The 26,964-nt window shown below is 42.9% G+C and overlaps 1 protein-coding gene across 3 annotated transcripts in view; it reads right to left on the bottom strand.

Annotated features, from left to right (window-relative positions):
- The window catches only part of KCND2 (potassium voltage-gated channel subfamily D member 2), a 432,713-nt gene that overhangs the window by 72,989 nt on the left and 332,760 nt on the right, over window positions 1–26,964 (bottom strand). For all 3 annotated transcript variants that reach the window (XM_066591825.1, XM_066591827.1, XM_066591826.1), the window contains exon 2: window positions 18,843–19,005. In XM_066591825.1, the coding sequence (XP_066447922.1) occupies window positions 18,843–19,005 (163 nt within the window). The remainder of the gene's footprint in view (window positions 1–18,842; window positions 19,006–26,964) is intronic.

Genomic DNA, 26,964 nt, shown 5'->3' with positions numbered 1-26,964 from the left:
GCCATACACGCTGAAAGGATGACAGGCAAGCAGCATGGGTACCGTCAGCAGTGGGCCAATCTGTCTGTTCCCCCTCCTCCTCATCCTCCTCATGCTCCTCCTCCTCCTGAACGCGCTGAGATATAGACAGGAGGGTGCTCTGACTATCCAGCGACATACTGTCTTCCCCCGGCTCTGTTTCCGAGCGCAAAGCGTCTGCCTTTATGCTTTGCAGGGAACTTCTCAAGATGCATAGCAGAGGAATGGTGACGCTAATGATTGCAGCATCGCCGCTCACCACCTGGGTAGACTCCTCAAATTTTCCAAGGACCTGGCAGATGGCTGCCAACCAGGGCCACTCTTCTGTAAATAATTGAGGAGGCTGACTCACACTGCGCCGCGCAAGTTGGAGTTGGTATTCCACTATAGCTCTACGCTGCTCATAGAGTCTGGCCAACATGTGGAGCGTAGAGTTCCACTGTGTGGGCACGTCGCACAGCAGACGGTGCACTGGCAGATTAAACCGATGTTGCAGTGTCCGCAGGGTGGCAGCGTGCGTGTGGGATTTGCGGAAATGTGCGCAGAGCTGGCGCACCTTTCCGAGCAGGTATGACAAGTGGGGGTAGCTTTTCAGAAAGCGCTGAACCACCAAATTAAAGACATGGGCCAGGCATGGCATGTGCGTGAGGCTGCCGAGCTGCAGAGCCGCCACCAGCTTACGGCCGTTGTCACACACGACCATGCCCGGTTGGAGGCTCATAGAGTCTGGCCAACATGTGGAGCGTAGAGTTCCACTGTGTGGGCACGTCGCACAGCAGTCAGTGCACTGGCAGATTAAACCGATGTTGCAGTGTCCGCAGGGTGGCAGCGTGCGTGTGGGATTTGCGGAAATGTGCGCAGAGCTGGCGCACCTTTCCGAGCAGGTATAACAAGTGGGGGTAGCTTTTCAGAAAGCGCTGAACCACCAAATTAAAGACATAGGCCAGGCTCGTGCGTGAGGCTGCCGAGCTGCAGAGCCGCCACCAGCTTACGGCCGTTGTCACACACGACCATGCCCGGTTGGAGGCTCAGGGGCGCAAGCCAGCGGTCGGTCTGCACTGTCAGACCCTGCAGCAGTTCGTGGGCCGTGTGCCTCTTCTCTCCTAAGCTGAGTAGTTTCAGCACGGCCTGCTGACGCTTGCCCACCGCTGTGCTGCCACGCCGCGTGAGACCGACTGCTGGCGACGTGCTGAGGTTGCGTTGGAGGAGGAGGAGGAGGAGGAGGGTGCTTTAGTGGAGGAAGCATACACCCCCGCAGATACCACCACCGAGCTGGGGCACGCAATTCGGGGGGTGGGTAGGACGTGAGCGGTCCCAGGCTCGGACTCTGTCCCAGTCTCCACTAAATTCACCCAATGTGCCGTCAGGGAGATATAGTGGCCCTGCCCGCCTGTGCTTGTCCACGTGTCTGTTGTTAAGTGGACCTTGGCAGTAACCGCGTTGGTGACGGCGCGTACAATGTTGCGGGAGACGTGGTCGTGCAGGCCTGGGACGGCACATCGGGAAAAGTAGTGGCGACTGGGAACCGAGTAGCGCGGGGCAGCCGCCGCCATCATGCTTTTGAAAGCCTCCGTTTCCACAAGCCTATACGGCAGCATCTCTAGGCTGATCAATTTTGCAATGTGCACGTTTAAAGCTTGAGCGTGCGGGTGCGTGGCGTCGTACTTGCGCTTCCGCTCAAACTGTGGCGCTAGCGACGTCTGGACGCTACGCTGAGAGACATTGCTGGATGGGGCCGAGGACAGCGGAGGTGAGGGTGTGGGTGCAGGCCAGGAGACGGTAGTGCCTGTGTCCTCAGAGGGGGGTTGGATCTCAGTGGCAGGTTGGGGCACAGGGGGAGAGGCAGTGGTGCAAACCGGAGGCGGTGAACGGGCATCGTCCCACCTTGTGGGGTGCTTGGCCATCATATGCCTGCGCATGCTGTTGGTGGTGCCTCCCCAGCTGATCTTGGCGCGACAAAGGTTGCACACCACTGTTCGTCGGTCGTCAGGCGTCTCTGTGAAAAACTGCCACACCGTAGAGCACCTTGACCTGTGCAGGGTGGCATGGCGCGAGGGGGCGCTTTGGGAAACAGTTGGTGGATTATTCGGTCTGGCCCTGCCTCTACCCCTGGCCACTGCACTGGCTCGGCCTGTGCCCACACCCTGACTTGGGCCTCCGCGTCCTCGCCCGCGTCCACTTCCTATAGGCCTACCCCTACCCCTCAGCATGGTGTATTACCAGTGATTTGATTTCCCAGGCAGGAAAAAAAGTGGCGCAAGCCTGCAGCCAAATAGAATTTTTTCCCTTGTTTTTCAAAGGACAAGCCACACTGCGTGTATTCAATGAATACTACTAAGTTTAATAACTGTGTTGTTGCCCTGCAAATGTGTCAGAGAACTGCAGTGATGCAAAGTTATTCGCTACAGCAGATCAGGGATTTCCCATGCAGGAAAGAAATTGGCGCAAGCCTGCAGCCAAAATAGAATTTTTTCCCTTGTTTTTCAAAGGACAAGCCACACTGCGTGTATTCAATGAATACTACTAAGTTTAATAACTGTGTTGTGGCCCTGCAAATGTGTCAGAGAACTGCATTGATGCAAAGTTATTCGCTCCAGCAGATCAGGGATTTCCCATGCAGGAAAAAAATTGGCGCAAGCCTGCAGTAAAACGTAGCTGGCTGCGGCTGATTTTTTTTAACGTTCTGCACGCAGCACACACGTACCCAGAGCCCTGAGGACTGTCAGAGGCAGGCGAAATAGAATTTTTTCCCTTGTTTTTCAAAGGACAAGCCACACTGCGTCTATTCAATGAATAATGTATGTCTTCTGGCCCTGCCTACACAATTCTATCCCTGTAGTATTAATGCCTGGTGTAATGGTCTGCACAGCCGGTTTTGAGAAGAAAAAAAAATATGCAACACTGCTAACAGCAGCCTGGACAGTACTGCACACGGATAGATGTGGCCCTAGAAAGGACCGTTGGGGTTCTTGAAGCCTACACTCACTGCTAACACTCTCCCTGCCTAACCACCACTTCTGTCCCTATTGCAGGGCGTAATGCTCTGCAGATCCAATTTTGAAAAAAATAAAATAAAATACAGTGCTAACACAGTACTGCACACTATTAGATGTGGCCCTGAGAAGGACCGTTGGGGTTCTTGAAGCCTACACTAACTCCTAACGCTCTCCCTACAGCAGCTCCAGCACGATACCACTGTCCCTCAGCTAACTCACAAGGCATCTGAGGCGAGCCGCGGGAGGGGCCGATTTTTATACTCGGGTGACATCAGATCTCCCCAGCCACTCACAGCAGGGGGTGGTATAGGGCTTGAACGTCACAGGGGGAAGTTGTAATGCCTTCCCTGTCTTTCAATTGGCCAGAAAAGCGCGCTAACGTCTCAGAGAGGAAACTGAAAGTAACCGGAACACCGCGTGGTACTCGTTACGAGTAACGAGCATCCCGAACACCCTAATATTCGCACGAATATCAAGCTCGGACGAGTACGTTCGCTCATCTCTAGCGTCGAGCAAAAAATGAGCAAAAAATACATCATCGTATTGGGTAACAGTATATAGGAATACTGTATCACATTACACCCTAAGAGTGAGCGATATAAATGAAAAACTCGAAAACAGTGAAAACAAAACACCATAGCACATTGGTTTGAAAGATTAAAAATTACAAGAGTCCCAAAAGGAGTAGTGTGTTGATTGACCTGTGCGATACGAATATCTCTACTGCACAACAGAATCTCCCTTGGAAGCACGTGTATATCATTTAACACCTAGGGTGGTATATAATACTCACCTTAATAGGGGTTTCTATCTGCCCCTGCAATTGAACTATGAGGGACTCTTGAGGATCCTGGCTAAGGTCGGGAGGGAGCTCGAAATACATAACCCTCTCCCCCACCTTTCCTAGATCTTTCTTTGTTTGTCTGTCCTGTCACTATATGTTTTATGTATTTGTTTGTTGGGTTGGCCCTGACTTTTTAAACGAATTCCTAATAAAGCTATATTTTTAATTTTCTATATCTGTGACGGCCTTAGTTCTGACCATATAGATACTTCATACCACTGTGATTTGTACAATGGGCAATTGTTATTATGATCTCTCAAGAGCAAATAAATAACTATGAACTGATATGGAATTCTCCATTAGCATTATGCAAATTAGTGAGTTTCAGTAATACAGCCACTAGATAATATACCAAACTAGCTAAAATACCCATCTTCGCCTGAGTTAATTTGGTCAGTTAGACTCTCCTCAGCATATACAGATAGGGGTGAGGTAGATTCTCCTCAGTATATACAGATAGGGGTGAAGTAGATTCTCCTCAGTATAGAAATCATTTCCCTAGGCTTTATGTTTTCTGAGAAAAGAACTATCTCATGCATCGCAGATTTTTGCACAGTTAAATATTGAAGTTGTGAATCCTTAACTTTTCCTATTTAGGACCTAAAGAATGGTTATGCCAAATTTCAAGTTTGTGCAGTACAGATGTGTGTTATTAGTTACATTACATAGGGGGTCACTTACTTTTGTGCTTAGAATAGATTAATCAAGTTGTGACCCCTTTACTTTTCCTATTGACGACTTAAAAAATGGTCATGCCAAATTTCAAGTTTGTATATATATTTCCCCATTATTAACCAATTTCGATTTTACCCAGCTACAAATCTAACAGAACTCCAAACTGTACTAATACCATTTTGCTTTTATATTTCTTTGGAGGTTAATTTAATTATTCGAAACATAGACAATAGAACCAAGTTCTCATTCCAAACTAAATTTCTCCTACAATAAAGTGTATCTGAAAATCCATCACTAGATGTGACTATAATATAAGACCAGAAATCAGGGTCATAACTATAGGGGCTCAGAGGTAACAGATGTACCTCAGCCCAGAAGGCAGGATAGCCCAAAAGCCACACTACCACATGGCACCATAATTATAAATAGAAAACGATAGTTTAGAAAACCTGCAACAGATTTTAAATTAGAATATATATATATATATATATATATATATATATATATATATATATATATATATATATATAGTAACAGGGTAAGAGGAATGGTCTGGAGTGGAAGGTATGAGTCACAGAGGTTATTAGCCTCTGTGAGGTAGTCCGGTCCTCTTTCACTCCAGGCCAGATCTTACCACCTGTCCAGCATGCCATTTAAGGAGACAGGTGGAAGGTAGAGGGAGGTGTGTGCGCCTGGGAGATACAGGCTGCAAGTACTCTGTGACTTCCACTGTGAACAGAGAGGCGCTGTGGACGAGGCGCTACCTGGTTGCAGCATGACCCCTGGAGGGGATACGCCTGCCCTTGAACTAGAGACTGAGAGACTGAAGGCATAAGGACCAGCTGCGCTCTGGACATCCACAGGTCTGTGCACCTCAATGGACTTGTATGGTCTCCTCAGCTGAGGATTTACCTGTGTCACCTCCGGCCTGAGGAGGGTTAAACCTGAACAGAGACTTTGTTTGTTGCTATCATTTACCAATTACCATTTATCTGGAGACCCAGTTATATATGTTTCTGTTAAAGACTGTGTAAATAAACCTTACAAGAAGAAAAGTGACGGTTTGGAGTGCTCTTTAACCCCCGCTGTGCTACAAGTGGTGGAGGATCCGCTGGCATTAGGAGACTCCCTGAGAAAAAAAAAACTGTTGCCATAGCCATGGAGGAGTTAATAAAACAGCTAGCAGCAACTAGCACACAGCAGCAGAAAGCATTGTGTCTGCAGCAAGAAACAAATCAATTGCTGACTCATCAGATGGCGTGGCTAATGGAGACTAAAAGAAAAGAGGAGAAGAGCATCCCGTGCTGTTCTTAAGCAGAAAAATGTCCCCTTATAAAAAAATTACGCCATAGTTGAGAAGGAAGGGTTAGCGGTAAAATGGGCATTAGACTCCCTAAGGTACTACCTCCTGGGGAGGAAATTTAAACTAATCTCAGACCATGCTCCCTTGAAATGGATGTATAAAAATAAAGGGAATAATGCCAGGGTGACAAGATGGTTCTTAAGGTTGCAAGAATTTGACTTTGAAGTGGAACATAGGCCGGGAAAATTACATTGTAATGCAGATGTCCTGTCTAGAATTTATTGTTCAGTGGAAGTTGGTGCCCAGCCGGATGGCCTGGGGCAGAGGGGGGAGGTATGTAACAGGGTAAGAGGAATGGTCTGGAGTGGAAGGTATGTGTCACGGAGGTTATTAGCCTCTGTGAGGTAGTCCGGTCCTCTTTCACTCCAGGCCAGATCTTACCACCTGTCCAGCATGCCATTTAAGGAGACAGGTGGAAGGTAGAGGGAGGTGTGTGCGCCTGGGAGATACAGGCTGCAAGTACTCTGTGACTTCCACTGTGAACAGAGAGGCGCTGTGGACGAGGCGCTACCTGGTTGCAGCATGACCCCTGGAGGGGATACGCCTGCCCTTGAACTAGAGACTGAGAGACTGAAGGCATAAGGACCAGCTGCGCTCTGGACATCCACAGGTCTGTGCACCTCAATGGACTTGTATGGTCTCCTCAGCTGAGGATTTACCTGTGTCACCTCCGGACTGAGGAGGGTTAAACCTGAACAGAGACTTTGTTTGTTGCTATCATTTACCAATTACCATTTATCTGGAGACCCAGTTATATATGTTTCTGTTAAAGACTGTGTAAATAAACCTTACAAGAAGAAAAGTGACGGTTTGGAGTGCTCTTTAACCCCCGCTGTGCTACAAGTGGTGGAGGATCCGCTGGCATTAGGAGACTCCCTGAGAAAAAAAAAACTGTTGCCATAGCCATGGAGGAGTTAATAAAACAGCTAGCAGCAACTAGCACACAGCAGCAGAAAGCATTGTGTCTGCAGCAAGAAACAAATCAATTGCTGACTCATCAGATGGCGTGGCTAATGGAGACTAAAAGAAAAGAGGAGAAGAGCATCCCGTGCTGTTCTTAAGCAGAAAAATGTCCCCTTATAAAAAAATTACGCCATAGTTGAGAAGGAAGGGTTAGCGGTAAAATGGGCATTAGACTCCCTAAGGTACTACCTCCTGGGGAGGAAATTTAAACTAATCTCAGACCATGCTCCCTTGAAATGGATGTATAAAAATAAAGGGAATAATGCCAGGGTGACAAGATGGTTCTTAAGGTTGCAAGAATTTGACTTTGAAGTGGAACATAGGCCGGGAAAATTACATTGTAATGCAGATGTCCTGTCTAGAATTTATTGTTCAGTGGAAGTTGGTGCGCAGCCGGATGGCCTGGGGCAGAGGGGGGAGGTATGTAACAGGGTAAGAGGAATGGTCTGGAGTGGAAGGTATGTGTCACGGAGGTTATTAGCCTCTGTGAGGTAGTCCGGTCCTCTTTCACTCCAGGCCAGATCTTACCACCTGTCCAGCATGCCATTTAAGGAGACAGGTGGAAGGTAGAGGGAGGTGTGTGCGCCTGGGAGATACAGGCTGCAAGTACTCTGTGACTTCCACTGTGAACAGAGAGGCGCTGTGGACGAGGCGCTACCTGGTTGCAGCAGGACCCCTGGAGGGGATACGCCTGCCCTTGGACTAGAGCCTGAGAGACTGAAGGCATAAGGACCAGCTGCGCTCTGGACATCCACAGGTCTGTGCACCTCAATGGACTTGTATGGTTTCCTCAGCTGAGGATTTACCTGTGTCACCTCCGGACTGAGGAGGGTTAAACCTGAACAGAGACTTTGTTTGTTGCTATCATTTACCATTTATCTGGAGACCCAGTTATTTATGTTTCTGTTAAAGACTGTGTAAATAAACCTAACAAGAAGAAAAGTGACAGTTTGGAGTGCTCTTTAACCCCGCTGTGCTACAATATATATATATATCAGGGTATATATGTAGTAAAAAGATTAATCCTGAAAGTGTTGGCCCCCTTAATAAATATTGCATGAAAAATTGTAGAGGGTGATGAGGAGAAAGAAAATCTAATAAATAGCTTTTTCTACAGTGTATTACAGAGGAAAATTAAATGTCAGTTGAGATGGAGAGTGATAAACAAAACTATCCATTAAGGCTGGGTTTACACGGGGCGGATTTGCCGCAGAAATTCCGTGCGGAATGTCGCCGTGGCAAATCCGCATACGGCCGCTAATCCCGGGATTAGCCAGCCATGTGGATGAGATTTCTTAGAAATCTCGTCCACACGGGACGGCAAATCCGCTGCAGCCAAGCTGGCAGAAGCCGCAGCATGTTCATTTTTTTTCCCCGCTGCGGCCACGCTCTCCTCTATGGGAGCACCGGCTGCAGCGGTAGAGCGAGCGGCCGGGCCGCTTCAAAACTGCCGCGGGTTTTGAAGCAGCGGTTCTCCCAGCGGAAATCTCGCGGTTTTCCACTGCGGCCAAACCGCGGGATTTCCGTCGGGAATCCGCCCTGTGTGAACCCAGCCTAAATGTCGTCAGTCTAACACAGAAAAAAGTGCATATACCCCTAGGTTTTAAGGGAATTGAGTAATGTGATAGACAGACCATTGTTTCTTATATTTAAGGACTCAATAGTGATGGGGGTCTAATCCACTGGATTGGCGCATAGCTAATGTGGTACCGATGTTCAGAAAGGGGTTAAAAAGTGAACTTTGAAACTACAGGCTGGTAAGTCTTACTTCTATTGTGGGTAAAAGGTTTGAAGGGTTTCTAAGAGATGCTATCCTGGAGTACCTCAAGGAAAATAGCCGTATAACTCTGTATCAGCATGGGTTTATGAGAGATCGCTCTTGTCAAACCAATCTGATGAGCTTCTATGAGGAGGTAAGTTCTAGACTGGATCGGGGAGAGTCATTGTATCTTGTGTATCTGGCATTTCCCAAAGTGTTTGATACTGTGCCGCATAAAAGGTTGGTATATTAACCCCTTAGTGACGAAGCCTGTTTGCGCCTTAGTGACGGAGCCAAATTTTGGAAATCTGACATGCGTCGTTCAACGTAGCATAACTCCGTAAAGGCTTTACATATCCAAGTGATTCTGACATTGTTTTTTCGCCACATGTTGTACTTCATTTTTGTTGTAAAAAGAGACCGATATAATTTGTGTATATTTATTAAAAGTACCAATATTGGAAAAATTTTGAAAAAATTGTCATTGTTTCACATTTTCAACTGTAATATCTCAAATATGTCCAAACATTCTGTACAAATTTTTGATAAGATATATATTTCCATCTGTTTACTTTATTCTGAATGCACACTTGAAAAACTTTTGTGTTTTTTTTTAACCATTTATAGGGCGTACAAATTTAACATTACTTTTCAGCATTTTGAGGAACACTTTGTTTTCCTGCACCAAGCCAAGTTTGCAAAGGCTCATGAATGTCAGAATAATAGATACCCCCCCAAATGACCCCATTTTAAAAACTACACCCCTTAGTGTGTTCACTGAGAGGGGTCATGAGTATTTTGACCGTACCAGTTTTTTTCAGGAATTAATTCAATTTAGAGGAGAAAAAAAAAAATTCATATTTTTTGCAAATATGTCATTTTAAAGACATATTTTTTTCCTATAGTGCCCATGAAAATGAGGATTTACACCCCAAAATGGATACCCCCTTTTTTCCCGTGTTTAGAAACATACCCATTGTGGCCCTAATCTTATGTCTGGATGCACAACGGGACCCAAAATGAAAGGAGTAGTCGGTGTCTTTCAGAACATAAATCTTGCTTGAAGGCATTTTAGGCCCATAGCACTTTTGTAGAGCTCTTGAGCAGCCAAAACCAAAGAGAACCCCCACAAATGACCCCATTTTGAAAACTAGACCCCTTAATGATTTTATCTAGGGGTGTATGGCCCATTTTGACCCCACAGTTTTTGAATGAATTCAAGCAAAGCAAAAGGAAAAAAAATGTGATTTTCGTTTTTTTGGCAATTCTGTCGGTTTAAAAACTACTTTTTTGGTGCAACACACACATGAATGAAGCCTTGCACCACAAAATGGATAACCCTGTTTGTTCCGTGTTCCGAGACATACCCATTGTGGCCCTAATCTTTTGTCTGGATGCACAACGGGGCGCAAAATGAAAGAAGTAGTCGGTGGCTTTCAGAACAGAAATTTAGCATGAAGGTGATTTAGGCCCCATTGCCCACTTGTAAAGCCCTTGAGCGGCCAAAACGACAGAGAACCCCCCCAAATGACCCCATTTTGAAAACTAGACCCCTTAACGAATTCATCTAGGGGTGTACTGTGTATTTTTACCCTACAATTTTTGAATAAATCTAAGCAAAGCAGTAGAAAAAAAATTACAATTTTTATTTTTTTGGCCGTTGTGTCAATTTAAAAACAGGTTTTTTTGTACAATGTACATAGGAATGAAGACTTTCCCCCCAAAATGGATACCCCTGTTTGTCCTGTGTTCAGATACATACCCCTTGTGGCCCTAATCTACTTAAAGGACACATGGCTAGGCCTATAATGGAAGGAGCACCCGTTTGATTTCAGGGTACAACGGAATAAATTCCAGGCCCCATCGCCCACTTATAGAGCCATTGAGCGGCCAAAACGATAGAGAACCCCCACAAATGACCCCATTTTAGAAAACTAGACCCCTTAATGAATTCATCTAGGTGTGTATTGTGTATTTTGACCCCCCAGTATTTGAATAAATCTAAGCAAAGCAGAAGGAAAAAATTACAATTTTCATTTTTTTTGGCAATTTTGTCAATTTAAATAGTGTTTTTTTTGTACAGTGTACATAGGAATGAAGACGTTCACCCCAAAATGGATACCCCCGTTTGTCCTGTGTTCAAAAACATACCCATTGTGGCCCTAATCTACTTATAGGACACATGGTTAGGCCCATAATGGAGGGAACACCCGTTGGATTGCAGGACACAACTGAATAAATCCCAGGCCCCATTGTTCATTTGTACGGAATAAAAATTGACTCCCTAAAAATATCCCCCCTGCCCCCCCCACACACAGTCACACACTCCGCGCCCTTTTCGGCGTTCCCCAAATCTTAGATAAAAGTAATAATGTGAACTGTGTGGTATTTCCGAAGACAGGGGTAATTACGGAGGCTGGTTGGGATGCGTACATGAGGTAATAATACCAGGCATCCCTCCTCCTCCCATGCTTTTTGGGGGTATTTCGTGACCTCAGTGGTGGGTATGGGGTGTAAAAAGTGGCGCTCTGTGAGTCTCCGTAAACTTGATGAGGTGTGGCGGTCTCGCACAGAAGACGCTCAACAAGGTGCTCCTGGGGCTGCAGGAAGGCGGGCGTTCCCAGGGCTTCTTGTAAATTACGGATTACAGGTAGCGGTCTGAATAACGCCGGGCTCACGCAGCCGTAGGTGGAATCTGCTTGTGGAGGCCCGCAGCGGATCCCATCTGTGAGCCCGGCTGTGACCCTGCGTACGGCCGCGTAATGTACTGCGCATAACTGCCTACTCACACAGGCGGTCATAAGCAGTACCTTTTTTTTGTTTGTATTTCCCGCACCGTCGCTTAGCGATGACGCGGGTACCCGCAGCCCGTATACAAGGTAGTTGCGTATGGGCTGCGGGTATATCCGCGACCACGGAGCACAATAGGCTCTATGTTGCAGATATCCGCGGTAAAATAGAACCTGCTGCGTTTTCTTTTCTGCGAGTGGATCACGCAATTCCGACCCGCTAATGTGAGCGGAATTGTGTAATCCAATGCGATTGATCTGCGTATTACCGCGGATCAGACGTATGCGGAATCCGTAATTCCTATCCGGTCATGTGAGACCGGCCTAAGGTAGATCGCTACCTTTTTATCACATGACCGGCGACCGCTCAACGAGGCCACCCGTCACTGCTCCGGGCTCTCGGCGAGCAAGGAGATTTTACGTTTCCTGGGATCCCCGACTCCTGCGCATGTGTCCGGTGTTTTGCCAGCGGTCACATGCCCAGGATCCGGGAAAGTTCACGGGAGAAGATCGCATCGGGGTGCGAATACGGAGGCCTCCGGTAAAAAGTTTCATCTCCTCTCACCGATCGCATCGGTGAGGGGAGATGAAGCTTCACCTTTTTTTTACTTTTACGTGTTCGCCATTATCCATTGGATAACGGCGAACACGTGACGAGGAACCGCTCACCGCGGCTCTCCGTGACATCTCCAGGCTCTTGGCTAAGTTTTGTAGCCAGGAGCAGGAAGATTTTCAATTATTATTTTGCGCATGCGTCCGCCATTTTGGCGATGGGCGCGTGCGCAGAAGCTGGGGTAAGGTCCGCGGATAAATCCGGGGGCCTTAGGTATGTCATTTCATCCTACCTCACGGATATGATCTGTGGGGGGAGATGAAACGCAAGCTTTTTAAGCTTTTTTAAACCTTTTTTTTTTTACTTTTACACTTTTTTTTCACTTTTTACAGGTTTTTTTAACTTTACATGATCACTGTCATCCATTGGATGACAGTGATCATGTCCCCAGTGACATCCCTCTGCTCTTGGCTACACATGGCAGCCAAGAGCAGAGGGATTTTAAATTTCCCGGGGCTCGAGCCCGTCTGAGCACGAGCCCGATGTCAATCATCGGGCGCGCATGCGCAGACGGGGATTCGGGTCCCGGGACATCGGGGAGGACTTAGGTAAGTATTTTCACCTCCCCTCATGGATCCGATCCATGAGGGGAGGTGAAACTGACTTTTTTTTAAACTTTTTTTTAACTTTTTCGCGATCGCCGCTATCCAATGCATAGTGGCGATCGCGTGCCCCGGGGACCGCTCACAGCGGTCCCCGGTAACACCTCCTGGTTCCCGGCTACCTTCAGGAGCCGGGAGCCAGGAGATTTAAAATTTACCGGGGGCTCCGGGAGGACCCGATCTCTGGGGGACACCGGGGACAAGCCGCGTGAGTATTTTCAGCTGCTCTGATGGATCCGATCCATCAGGGCAGCTGAATCTTTACTTTTTTTCACTGTTTTATTTACTTTTTTGCGATCGGCGCTATGCATTGGATAGCGCCGATCACAATGCCGGTGGGGTCTGCCCGCATCCTGGGATGACAGCTCCATGCTGTCGGCTACCTGCGGGCACCGACAACATGGAGCTGTCACGTCCTCAGGCAAGTGGGCATCAATCCAAAGAGGATGCATAAAACTACGTCCTCTAGGATTAAAGCCCACTTACTGAGGATGTAGTTTCCCGATGGGGCAGTCGTTGAGGGGTTAAACGAGAATGCTTGGCCTGGGCAAGAATGTGTGTGAGGCCTCGGTCAGACGAGCGTGTTTTCCACGCAAAAGATCGCGTCTATTAGAACCAATGGTTTCCTATGAAGTGTTCACATGTCCGTTTTAGACATACAAAATACTTGCACCTGCAAAAGATAGAACATGCGAGTGCAAATGCACCCGTTCATGTGATTTTTCTACACGTGATGTGCGATATTTTTTTGCACGGCTATTCATGCATGGAAAACACGCTCGTATGACCAAGGCCTTAAGTGGGTAAGTAACTGGCTCAGTCGTGGAAATCAGAGGGTGGTTATTAATGGTACATACTCTCATTTTGTCACTGTTACGAGAGGGGTACCATAGGGGGCAGTATTGGGCACTATTCTTTTTATTCTTTATATATTTATTAATGACCCAGTAGAAGGATTGTGCAGTAATATATCAATACTTGCAGATGATACAAATCTATGTAATGAAATTAATGCAAGAGAGGACGGAATGCAGTTGCAAGTGGATCTGGATAAGTTGAAGCTTGGGCAGACAAGTGGTAAATGAGGTTTAACACTGATAAATGTAAGCTTATGCACATGGGCAGAGGAAATACATGTCACCATTACACACTAAATGGGAAACCACTGGGTAACAGTGACATGGAAAGGTTGTTAGCGATTTTAGTTAAACTTAACTAGAGCAACCAGTGTCAGGCAGCTGCTGCCAACGCAAATAGGATCATGGGGTACATCAAAAGAGGTCTAGAGGCACATGATGAGAACATTGTTCTTCCTCTTTACAAATCACTAGTCAGACCACACATGGAATAAGTTTTGGGCATTGGTAATCAAGACAGATATAGCAGAGCTCGAAAGAGTTCAAAGGCAGGCACCTAAAGTAATTAATGGAATGGGTGGATTACAATATCGAGAGAGGTTATCAAAATTTGGGTTATTTAGTTTAGAAAAAAGACGACTGGGGGGTGACATAATAACTATGTATAACTATATCAGGGGACAATACAGAGAGCTCTCACATCATCTGTTTATACCCAGGACTGTGACTGTAACAAGGGGGCATCCTCTAAATCTAGAGGAAAGAAGATTTCTACACCGACATAGAAGAGGGTTCTTTACTGTAACAGCAGTGAGACTTTGGAACTGTTTGTCTGAGGACGTGGTGATGGCAAACTCGATAAAAGAGTTTAAGAGGAGTCTGGACGCCTTTTTTTGAGTGTTACAATATTACATGTTGTAATCACTACCAACTTAAGAAGGGTTTATTCCGATTGCCAGATGGGAGTCAGAAAGGAATATTTTTTTCCCTTAAATGGGGAAAATTGGCTTCTATCTCATTGATTGTTTTTTTTCACTTCCTCTGGATCAAAATTGTGGGGTAATAGGCTGAACTGGATGGACGTGTCCTTTTTCGGTTTTACATACTATGTATGTTTGAAACTTCATATTACACCTCAGCTCAAAATAAGTATACTAAAATATCGTGTAGATTGATGTTGATAAGAAAATGAATAAGCAAAGTAAAAGTACAATTTTGAAAAAAGAAAATTGGGAGGAATACATGTAAACACTTGGTGGACATAAATCACTGGACAGAAATCTACTTTGCAGAACTTTTATTAGATTCTATTGTAATCAGTTTCCTCTACCTTTTATCATTTGACTTTTACACTAGGGACTCATCACTCATGAATCAAGAAGACCTTCTGCCCACATTAATTAAAGTAAATGTATTGCAGGTGTCACATAGAGCCAATGTTCACCAATAATTATATATATAACAGGTAATGCAGAAATCTACATTAATTAAAGACTTCAATAGAAGATATGTCATTTTTCACTTCTCAGGCCTCGAACCAAAAGAGAAATAAATTGATATAGCAAAATTAATTAGAAGTGTATTCTCTGGAAATGTCAGGTGACTCTTTTTTCCATGGAGTTCAATTTTATCCCTTTTTCTGCTTTGCCGTTTAGTTAAAACTGAGAATGAACTGCTAGCACTTTGACATCTGGTTTTTCAGAAAGGCAAATTGATCTGTTCATAAATTACTCCCTGGTTGCTCATATGGCTGATGTATTAGCTCAGCAGTGGAGTTCCTAGTTAAAAGTGAGAAAGTAATTGTTCAATTTATTCCTGTAATACACTGTGTCTCTACCTTAGCATTGTGCTGAAATGTTCATTGACGCAGCCTAAAATCAGATATCAACATAGACCTGCAGTCGATAGCCTTGCGGCCTGACTGTATAAGTGATAGATTTACTTTAATAGATCAGTATGATGGTGGCTAAGAACTTTGTAAAAGTAATTTAATAAAAACTATTGATTGTTGTAAAGCTGATGCTTTCAACTCTGTATACTATATTAGACAAACCATTTAGTGTATACACTGTACAGCCATGGAGGATGATTAGTGTAATATGTGTTTGTAATAGACTGCTATATACACTAGACATTACTTAGAATGCTCATGCACTCAAATTGCAGGCAGTAGACAGCAAATTAAAAGGATGAGAGACTCCTAGTGGCCAGCACTTTAGAGTGATTTTTCAGCGCAAAACCATTATTTTAGGTAAATAAAGTAAATGGCGCTTTTACTAGTTATTACATTGGCTTTAAAATGTTGTTTGAAAAGTTGTTATAAGTTGTTTGAAAAGTTAGTAACCATTTAAAGTTGGTTGAGAATAAAAAGGAAGGTTTGTTGTTTTCTCTAGAAACAGCGCCAGTCTTGTGAATGCATTGTATCTGGTGTTGCAGTTTGACATTATTTAAGTAAATAGGACTGAGCTACAGATCACAGATGAGAGTGCTGCTGTTTCTGTTCTCTGAGATGTATCGAAACTGAAAATGGTCTTTTTTTATACATATCAGCATCTATACTAGGAAAATTTCAATTGACATTTGTTTTCCCCACTATACAGTATCTGCTGTTTGTGAGTGTTTCAAGCACAAATCTACAATGTTCAGGAGTTACCTATGGTCCAGAAAATCTAAGTGATAAGGTTGAATGGTTACATTGCTGGCTACTAATAGTCTTTATAATTTGTTGAAATGCTTCCACAGATTCTGACTGAATTAAGCAAGTGAGGGATAGCCAGCAGAGCAGTGCAACGCAGGTAACATGTGATGTCATAATAGCAGTGGGATAGACTATTTCTAGTGTTTGCCTCATCATCCTGCTATGCCATGCAGCACTGAAACAGACATAGTATTAAGTTAAGCAAATAACGCTTATTTAATTGTTAGTAATCCACAAAGCCCTCCACAGCACCATGCTGCCCTACATTGCTTCTCTCATCTCAATTCACCACCCAGCCCACATCCTCTGCTCTGCTAACGAAATCAGACTAAGTACCCCTTTAATTCGAACCTCTCATTCCCGCCTCCAAGACTTCTCCAGAGCAGCAGCAGTCCTCTGGAACGTGCTACCCTAAACAATCTGGACAATCCCCAACACACAAAACTTCAGGCGTGCTCTAAAAACGCACCTCTTCAGGGAGATACCATATCTCCTAAAGCAAACCCTCTGTACTCCGTCTAATAATATGCTCCCTGTCCTACCGACTGCAATCCCTGCTAGCCATAATCAACCCACACCTGCAGTCATACCGATACAGCCACCATACAGCCCAATTTGACTATTATCTATGTGTTTAGCCTCCCACACTCTCTAGTTCACCATACCGTGCACATCTCCAGCCCCTTTTACCTTCTGTATCACCCCATTTTTTGTAGTATGTAAGCTCGGTGGAGCAGGACCCTCACCCCTACTGTCTACATCAACTGATTACTACATGTAACCGTGATCTTGTTTTTATCCCTCCCCCACCCCCCCGTCTTGTAAGCACTGCAGAATATGTTGGCGTTATATAAATAAAGATTATTATTATAATATTATATTATATATTATAATATGTCAAAGTTTTATAGTGAAGACTTCATGTAGTACAAGCTGGCAATGTAGCCTTCAGATCTAAAAAGGTAGAATCATAAATACACATTTGGCTATAATCATAATGATTTTTCTCAGGAAATAAGGTCTTTTGATTACCACATAGATTGTGATCATATGAAGAGAAACAGCATGTCTGACACACTGACTTACCTGATTAATAACCAGTGTTATCATTACAGCGGGGCTACACAGAGACTTTGGTTGGGACTCAGGTTATGCGACCAAAGACTGCAGTTCAGTCCTGCGACCTAATAATCTAATAGGTTGTTTAGTGACTGGCAACTAGCAGCGCCCTTCAGAGCACAAGGAATCCAAAGGTAAGCTACAGTTGTGGTTACTTGTGAGCTACAATGTGACTGCTTTGACTTCTTTAAGATTTCAAGGTCACAAGGTGCTACGTTGGGATCTTTGGCTGCACAAACTATGTAATGGTCAAAATCACCACGTAGACCCAACCCTACACACATTATGAGTATACATAACAACAACAGCGTTTGCTCATACCATCAATTATTGGCTGCCTGGAAGGGAAATGAACATATTAAGGCCCATTTACACAGAAAAGATTGAAAGATCAGCGATCATTTTGCATAAAAGTACTAATAGGCACTAATTGCTATTAGTACTTATCAGCTGAATTTGCATGCAAATGAGCTTCTGGGAGCTTTTACAGAACTAGCAGGAGGTCTGAGGTCTGTAATTAGCTCCATTGTTCAGCCATGGGCTCCCCTTGGAGAATTCAGCACCATGGACAGCAGACACAATGTGTGGTCCTGCTAATTAGCTGTTCTGCTAGCAAAGGTGAGAACTGAGAACAGCTGTAACAATGTTATCAGCTGTTAATAGATCTCTGCTGGCAGAACACAGCTTGCAGAACTGAAAAACGTCATTTGGCAGAAAACTAAAAGATGGGCACATTTAGACACTAAGATTATCTCTGAAAAGACGGCTTTTGAGCAAATTTTGAGTGATAATCATTGTGTCTAAATGGGGCTTTAGATTGGTAACGATTGGGTTCCAATTTGTTTCTATTTTTGCCTGGAAAAAACTTTCCACAGAGCACATCAGTCAAGTGGGATATACTTCCTCAATTTGTCTATATTTTGTGATGAAGTTTTCGAATGGTTAATGTAAATTACATTTGTGTTATAATCCTTTATTATAACTTTAGCCTTGGGTCAGTCATTAATTTGAGTAAGGGGTAATTGGCTTAGGAATGTTAAGAAACACTCATCTAGAGGAGTTGTACACAACCCAAATTTTATTTGCCATGGAAAACATAGTAGTAGTTCCTATTTAGATTTTGGAAGCTATGAATATGATTACAATTGAGTGGAGGTGTAGGTGCTATAAAGAAAGAGCAAAGCTGAATTTGAGGTTTGTTTTGTGAACTATGAAAAACTTACTGCAGAAACCGCAACTTGAAGCTCCTGGACCATGCAAAATCTATGACAGGGCCCTTCATAGGCTATGTGCCATTTATAATACTGCTATCTACGAATATGGTAGAGGCACCTAGGCCAAAACCTGCCTGCAGTCGTATCAAAAATAGCAGAAGACATATTGTGATATCACAGCATATGATTAATAACAAACTCAAAACTTCTGTATTGATAAACTAAGCTTTCATACTTCTACAAACATTGAACTACATTCAAACAATTCTTCTACCAGCACTGCACATGTAGCATGGTACTAGCATAATAATGGTGGTTGTGTACTTTATTACCTTTTGCGCTTTCCGTTTGTCTGATCGTTGATTCTGGTGGTAGATCCTGCTGAAGTTGGAGACTATTACGGGAACTGGTAATGCAATGACCAACACACCACTCAGGGAACATATGGAACCAAATATCTTCCCAGCTATAGTCTTTGGAACCATATCGCCATATCTGTAGAAAATAAACCGACATATGAAGCTCATTCAGAAATCTGATCAACATGCAATTTAAATGCATTGAGTCACTGAACTAAAAAGGCTCACATTTATCAATGTCTTCCTCATTCTGTGCTACATTAAAATCCAAAATGCTGCAGAACACAAATGTCAAAACAACCTATTAGCAAAAGAACTGGAACAATTATCTGTCTTGGGACTGGATTAAAGAAACATAGAACAGAAAGCAAAGAATGTTGTGCCAAGTTTCCCATTTGCCAGATATTGATAGGTTTATTTAATAGTGAAATTAATACATATTGTGCTTATTTTATGTTGGAAGATCTTGGTAATGTCAAAAGATGTTTCATAATCAAGTTGAATAATACGCATGGTCATAAGAAGATAAATCCAATAAGAGGTAACATGCTCGGTTCCAAATCATGTATTAATGAACTCAATTAAATCTGTCCCTGCAGATCTTATGGTATATGTGTGAATGGAACATATATAATCAACTTGCTTTCATTTTTTTGCATGACTAGCCACTCAAGTGCAATCTGACCAGATGATCGGATTATTTTTTTTTGTACCCCTAATTAAACATTAAAATACTACATATTGCTACTGTGCTGAAAGTCAGCTTGGCCGAAACTAATATTTTGTGCTCTCCAGGGCAGAGAGTAATTTAAGAGATGGATAAAATTGGGATGGGGAGGAGAGGTTGCAGATTTTGAAGGCCCAGATATAAAATTGTGCTCTTTTTTTAAACTAGAATCGGCATGCACTGGAACTCTGGGTTCCTTACAAATTGCTTAGAGGTTCATCAGAAGACAACAGCAGCAATAGTTATGTTTAACAGGAATGGCAAACTTAACCTGCTCATAGATGCTTGCTATGTGTACAGGCAACGCGTTCAATAAATCTCTGCTAAATATATGATGATAAAGTTCTTCTCCCCACTACCCCAAGCATCTTTGAGGTACAAATCATGGCTTATAGTTTCGGGAGTGAAAACATTTTTCAAGGGTTCCCCCATGTTAATAAGATTAAGAATAACTTGTTCTGTAGTAATAATAATGCAATTGATGTGATAGCCATATCAGTGTTTAATATTAAACATCAGTGACTATTATGAAGAGTCATACATATATATATGTATATTATAGTTTGTATATATCCATCAGCTGATCAATTATTTACAGTCACTGTATATGGCATAACATTTCAATAGGTTCAGATCCCATCTCTGCGACCTATGCCTATCTTGAGTTAGGGTCCCCATCACACCCAGGCACACTTATTGTGGTGGCTGGGGTGCTCAGAAGGTCAAAAATAGCACCTTGCTCTACTCTGCTTTTCTAATTCCCATAGAAGTTAATAGTAGTTATAGAAACAGCATAACACAGTGATCTACATTGTTTCTGTAACTCAAGACCCGCTGAAACAGCATAGCTGTTACACTGTTTGTGTAATTCTCATTGACCCCTATAGGAGTTTCGGAAACAGTACAGCTCAACCAAAATCGTCTGTTTCTGTCACCTTGTAAATCAGCGCTGTTCTCATCGTGGTCATATTTGGCCAAGATAGGAACACCCCTTTAATGATGTCAGCCATTGGCAATGGTAAAATTAATGCTAGAACAGCTACAACCCATAGTAATGAAGAAAATTAAAAGAAGGTAAAAAAAACTGGGGCATGCTCCAGCCAACTCTGCGTATGTGGATTTACCCTACTAGCAGAAATACATATGCAATCTGAAAGAGCTTCTATGGCAGCACACAGAGGCTGTGTGGCTTCATACTAGAGAGTTATATAACCTCCAGGCATTGCTGTATGGTCTCTGTGCCATGTGCATGAGCTCGTGAGTTGTAGCATTGCTGTATATTTGTTTTATACCTTTTCAAATCCCATGACACCTAGACTAGTCAAAGTCAATGAAATGGAGATTTCTACAATGACAGCCTATGGAGCCATCCAGAGTTCCACCCGGATGTCAATTTTTGCATGTCAGATGGAACCCTCGGATGGGAAGACTGAATGGAGAACATATTCTGGATGCAGCCTTATTTATAATGTTTACCCATTTTTCACATAAATATTCAAACTGATCATCTGGATTGCAACATTAACTGCCCATTAGAACAGATAAAAATAGAAGAGCGACAATAGACATACAGGCCCTTATTTAGCAACATGTTTATGACAGAATTGTGTCTAAAACTGCGCCTGAATTAATATAAACAAAACTCCAGCACTTCCGTGGATTCCAGAAAAAGAACAGCCTTTTATTTAAATTTCATGGATAAAAACATCTTGCAAATTTGTGCCTACCCGTTTCAGAGTTCTTATCCATAGCATCACTGAGTTAAGATGCACAGAGTTTTAGATACATTTACAAATAGTTTGCAACAACAAGATCCAACAAGGCCATCATTTTCCTCCCCTCTAAAAAATCCTTCTGCTAGGATTAGGCGTTATTACAAAAAAAGGTCGGTAAAAAGTGGTGCTAGTAAGACCTAATGAAAGAGGCATTTGGCACACACTCATTTTGCCATTTTTTGACGTACACAGCACTGCTATATGAAAATCGGCACATTTTTTGTGTATTTTTTCCTATTTTTGGTGCAGTTTAAATTGTGCCAAACTTACAAGTCCGTGTGCCATTTTTGTAAATTTGGCACAATTTAACAGTGTTGAGTTCTTAAAAGAATTGGTGCAATATACGCCAATATTCATAAATAAGAGCCACAGTTGTTATTCGATTGATGATAGCTGGCCCGGGCACTGTTCAGGCCATCTTATTATCTCTGTATTTTACTGTACTCGTTTCAGTGTTTAACAAAAATCTAATTTTCTTCCAAAATACCCAGGCACTAAATACTTACTGGAGATTAGTAAGCGCGTGTGAAAACAATGTTGTGGAACAGTTATGTCCAGGGACCTGGATGAACCTTATGTATTGTAAAATATTTAATGATGGCAATTTCCATGCACTCTGCATACAAATCATATTTCAGAAGCAAAATGTCCAGCAGATGGCATAATGAACCATCCCAGGCAAGTTCTCATCCCTTACCTCCAGAATATACGCAGACTGACAATTACACTACTAAAGCTGAGACTTGCTTACAGTATTGCATCTTTATTTAATATTAAAAATGTAGTATTTCCCCAGACTGTGACTGTAGGTTGTATTAATATGATATTTGCATATATTATAGAGATCTCATAATACACATAAATAATATATTTCTTAATTCTCTGCATATCAGATAAACCGAACATCACAATCGCCTACAATATTACCTGAACAAGCAAGTACAATTACTGTATATAGAAGAAGTCACCCTTTTCACTGCAGCTTGCACACATATACAAGTCTTATTCTATTCCTTAACCCTTTCACTGCACTACATATACATAGGCACCTTCATGACATTTTGCTTCCCCACATCATTTTCCATAAAACATATTTAAACAATTATATTATTGGCTAAAAGTGTGACCCATGCAGAACATTAGAAAAGAAAAGTTCAACAGGTTCAGAGTTCAAGTATGCCACTTAGTCCTATGTCCTCATACACATACAATATCTTCATATAATCCCCAGAACTGGAAAGACCACATATGAGGTTTTAGGTTGGAAATGTAAAAAAGCAACAACCTATAAAATACACCTTGAAAAGTAAGTGCACAACAAAATCCTATATAGTTCATGAAAGCAGACAACTCACTGATTGCAGTTCCCTTGAGTGGTCTGTTGACAGAAATCTCCACTTTGTGGCGAACAGAAATAATTGTATAAAATGCATTGACATACATTTGCACCTAAAACGGACATCAACTTGCTATATCAACTTCAACTTGCTGCATCTCAGGCTCTATTGCTGATAAAGCATTGATTCTCATCTTGTTTAAAGGGGTTTTCCGTGCACAAAATGGAAACTAAAAATTCTGAAATCTAGGAGGTACAGCTAACTAGCGCAACCTGTACCTGTTATCTGTCGCTCTGGACCCTTTTCTTCATACAATGCAGTCACCGGTTTGCCGCTGTGTTTACATGCATCACTTCCACAGTAAATACAACAATAGACTGTTACCTACAACTTCCAGCACCTATAGAGCTTGTTTACCGCCCCGCACTGTAGCTCTGCCCACAGCTCACAGGTCCTACAACTTACTAGCAGCAAACTCCTTCTCACTCAGTGTGCCAGAGAACGCTGCTGAAGCAGACAGACAGGAGCTTTCAGCACTCTGAACTGCACATGAGCAATATTGCGCAATGTTTCTGTTCCCATAATGCACTGCTTACAACTGGATGTTGGAGGCTATGGACAGGGGAGGAAGTAGTAAATGGAGACAAGATGTCAGAAGAAGTGGAGATATTTTTCAGACTGAGAGTAACATGATAGATAGAAAATGAAGAAAGTAGCTAGAAAAGCCAAGACAAGATTGTTAGTTTTAAAATAAGACCAAAACCAAAGCTCTACCTGCAATATAGCCAGAAATATAGTAGTTTAAAGCAAGGACATATCTCATACGTTCTTGGCTACTGATACACCTCTGCAAGGACATAGGTGGTAGGTTTTGGGCAGGGAAAGCATTATTTAAACATAACTAGAAATACATTTTATGCACTTTCTTAACTCTTCCCATATCATTTTACAACTCATTGATCGCTGAGAAAAATGGAAAGGAACAATGATTGAACATGGAAGGAATTCCTGCACTGTGGATGTTTAGTCAATGTACTCAATAAAAGGCTTGAATGGTACAGCTATGTACAGCTACGAGGGGCTGCTGATAAGTCTTTGTGTTCTTCATTTGTTTCTATGGTAATGAATGTTACATCACATGAATGCCTTATGTGTCTAATATATTTTTTTCAAAATTTTGTGTTTGTAGCTTATGGCAACAGTTATCTAGGCATGCTGGAAAACAAAATGGCAGAGTCTAAGGCGATATTCACAGCAAATAAGAGCAGAGGAGTGATACAATTCTTGTTTCTGCAAGGAAAGTCCGCGAAGGATATTCATGGTGATATGTCGCAGACATTGGGGGATCAATGCGCTTCATATTCTACAGTTAAGAACTGGGTTGCCAAATTCAAAATGGGCCACTTCAGCACCAATGATGAGGAATGTCCTGGACGACCGAGAGAGGTTGTTGTTCCAGAGATAGTCGATGCTGTGCACAACCTCATACTGGAGAATCGGCCAATTTCAGCTAAAGGAATAGCAGACATCATTGGGGTTTTCGTAAATGTGTTTCTGTCATTATCCATGAACATTTGAACATGAAGAAGCTATCTGTAAAGTGGGTCCCCAAATGTTTGACAACAGATCAGAAAAGTATGCGAGTGAAAACTTCCTGGTCCATTTGTCAGCGTTTCCGGACTGATAAGAACTTCCTGGATCAACTAGTCACACTTTATTTGTATGACCCTAAAACCAAGGAGCAGTCAAAAGAGTGGAGTCACAGTGTTTCTCCTCGCCCAAAGACGTTCAGGGTGCAAAAATCAGCCACTAAGGTGATGGCGTCTGTTTTCTGGGATAAGAAGGGCGTGCTGCTAGTGGACTACCTTCAAAATGGTTCCACCATCAATGCAAGGTATTACATTGAACTTTTGGACCAATTGAAGGGAGCTCTGAAGGCCAAAAGGCACAGCAAGCTGTCCAAAGGAATCTTGTTCCTGCAAGACAATGCCTCCACTCACATTGCACAAGCGACCACGACAAAACTGGTGGAGCTAGGCTTCCAGCTGGCTGACCACCCACCTTATTCACCAGATCTATCCCCCTCCGACTATCATTCGTTTCCTTACCTGAAGAAACACCTCAAGGGTACCAAATGTCACACCATTTCTGATACCATGACTGCTATGGATGACTGGTTTGAGGCACAACCAAAATCCTTCTTTTTGCAAGGCTTATAGAACTTGGAATACCGATGTAAGAAGTGTGTTAACATCAGTGGAGAGTATGTGGAATAAATGTAAAGTTTCATCTTCCTATCTCGTTTCTTTCTGGGTAAAGCCAAAGACTTATCAGCAGCCCCTCGTATGTGTGTGCTATTAGTTCAGTTAAAATGTGTTTGCCTACAATTGTGACTTAGATAACAACCAGACCACATCTTAATAGTAATCAATACATAAATCCAGGCAACTGTATGTGTTAGCAGGGGTCACCAGATGAAGGCACTGATGTTACAGTTGAATAAATAACTTTTTTTATCTAATAGTTGCACTCAGTTTAGTGAAAGGTCCTTGTTATAAAGGTATTACCGTCTCTTGAAAGTCCGCTTGCATTCACAGTATGACAGTACTGCGCACATGAAACATTTGATGGCTACAGAATATCTTGTTTCTCTACATCCTCCCTCTGATGCACAGGAGGAGGCTCGCTACTCTTTAACTTTGACTGGTTATTTATCTTTTGGTTAGACACAGACAAGTGGCGCAATACACAGAGCTGTGGATACAAGTGACTATCTGGGACTTCATTTCACTACACACAAGCTGCGGCAACAGACAATCCTCAGTGTCAGCAGCACCGTCCCTCCTCCCAACTGTTATCCTCGCATGCATTTACAGATCTGATTGGTGCATGGCAAACCCTCTTTACATATGTGCTGAATGCTGAAAGAAAATTGCAGTGTGCTAGATATTAGTTGTTTTCTAAAGGCCGGGTCACAAAAAATATTTGCATTGCTTATTACGTGCAATTTAAGTGAGCATAATACATGGTAGATGGCGTCCATGAAAGTACATCGATTTTCATTGTTCCACTCACACTTGTGTATATTTATTGAGTTTATCGCATCACGTGTAAGAGCTCCATTGTTCTCGTTACATTGCGTATATGTGGTGTTTTTTACGCATTTTGTTAGGAGACATGAGAAGGAAAAAAAAAAAAAAAAAGAAGAATCCAGGAAACCAGTGCAGGACAGCGCTGATGAAATACGCAGAACATTCGCAGGCATACGTGAGTAAAAACGCGATAATATGCAGGGATCCATACACCGGTAAAATACTGTGATTTTTGCGCAGTGCATTACCATACATTTGTGTGTGCTCATCCTTAGGCCTCTTCCACACCGTCGACAGCGATATCGCCGCTACAAAATCAAGGCAATAGTGCAGATTTGTTCCCATGACTTTTCAGCAATATCGCTGATTTTTTGTGAGAATAATCTTGCCCCGCGGCTTCTTGCGATACAATCGCGTGATTTTTTTTTTATCACAGAAGTCAATAGGAATTTCCAATGTCAAAAACACATTGCATCGCACGAAAATCACAAGTTCGTGTGATGTGATGCGATAAACAAGGAGGCTCCACAGGGAAAAGTGAGGTAAAAAAATAACACATTGCAGAAAGATCGAGTGTGCCGCGATTTATTTTTCTCGCAATATAGCATCAGAGAAAACATCGCTAATGTGAAGGTACCCATTGAATAACATGGGCTTCACATACATGGGTTTTTTTGTGCTATCGCATCGCAAAATAATCATGTGATTTTGTCAGCCATGTGAAAACGACCTTAGAAACAAAGCTTCTTAGTAAATTTGCTTCTGCATTTAAATGGCATGGGACCTACTACGTAAATATTGAACAAACAAGGCACACATCTAGATACTGTCTTCAGTTAGAAAAGAGTGAAGGAAGCATAGGAACATGACTAGTAAAGTCCATCTAATTTAACCCACAATGTTGATTCATGGAAAATCAAAGAGGCAAAAGTAATTTTCCCACCTATAAGGGCTCTTTCCAATGAGTGTATATCAGCAGGCCATTTTCACTGTGATCTGATACATTAGATTCCAATGCATCAGATCACATGGCCGTATTCCTGAGACGTAAAAGCTCCCGGCCGGCCAATATAGTCCTGGAACTATCTTTTGGGCCGAAATACTTCAGCCGCTGCATGGGCTCCTACAGGAGCCCATAGCAGCGGCCGGAGGTGGGAGGGGATT

This window comes from Eleutherodactylus coqui, chromosome 2 (genome assembly GCF_035609145.1).
Source record: "Eleutherodactylus coqui strain aEleCoq1 chromosome 2, aEleCoq1.hap1, whole genome shotgun sequence".
Classification (NCBI taxonomy): domain Eukaryota; kingdom Metazoa; phylum Chordata; class Amphibia; order Anura; family Eleutherodactylidae; genus Eleutherodactylus; species Eleutherodactylus coqui.
Note: the sequence above shows the minus strand (reverse complement) of the source record. Positions and strands in the feature narration are given on the sequence as shown.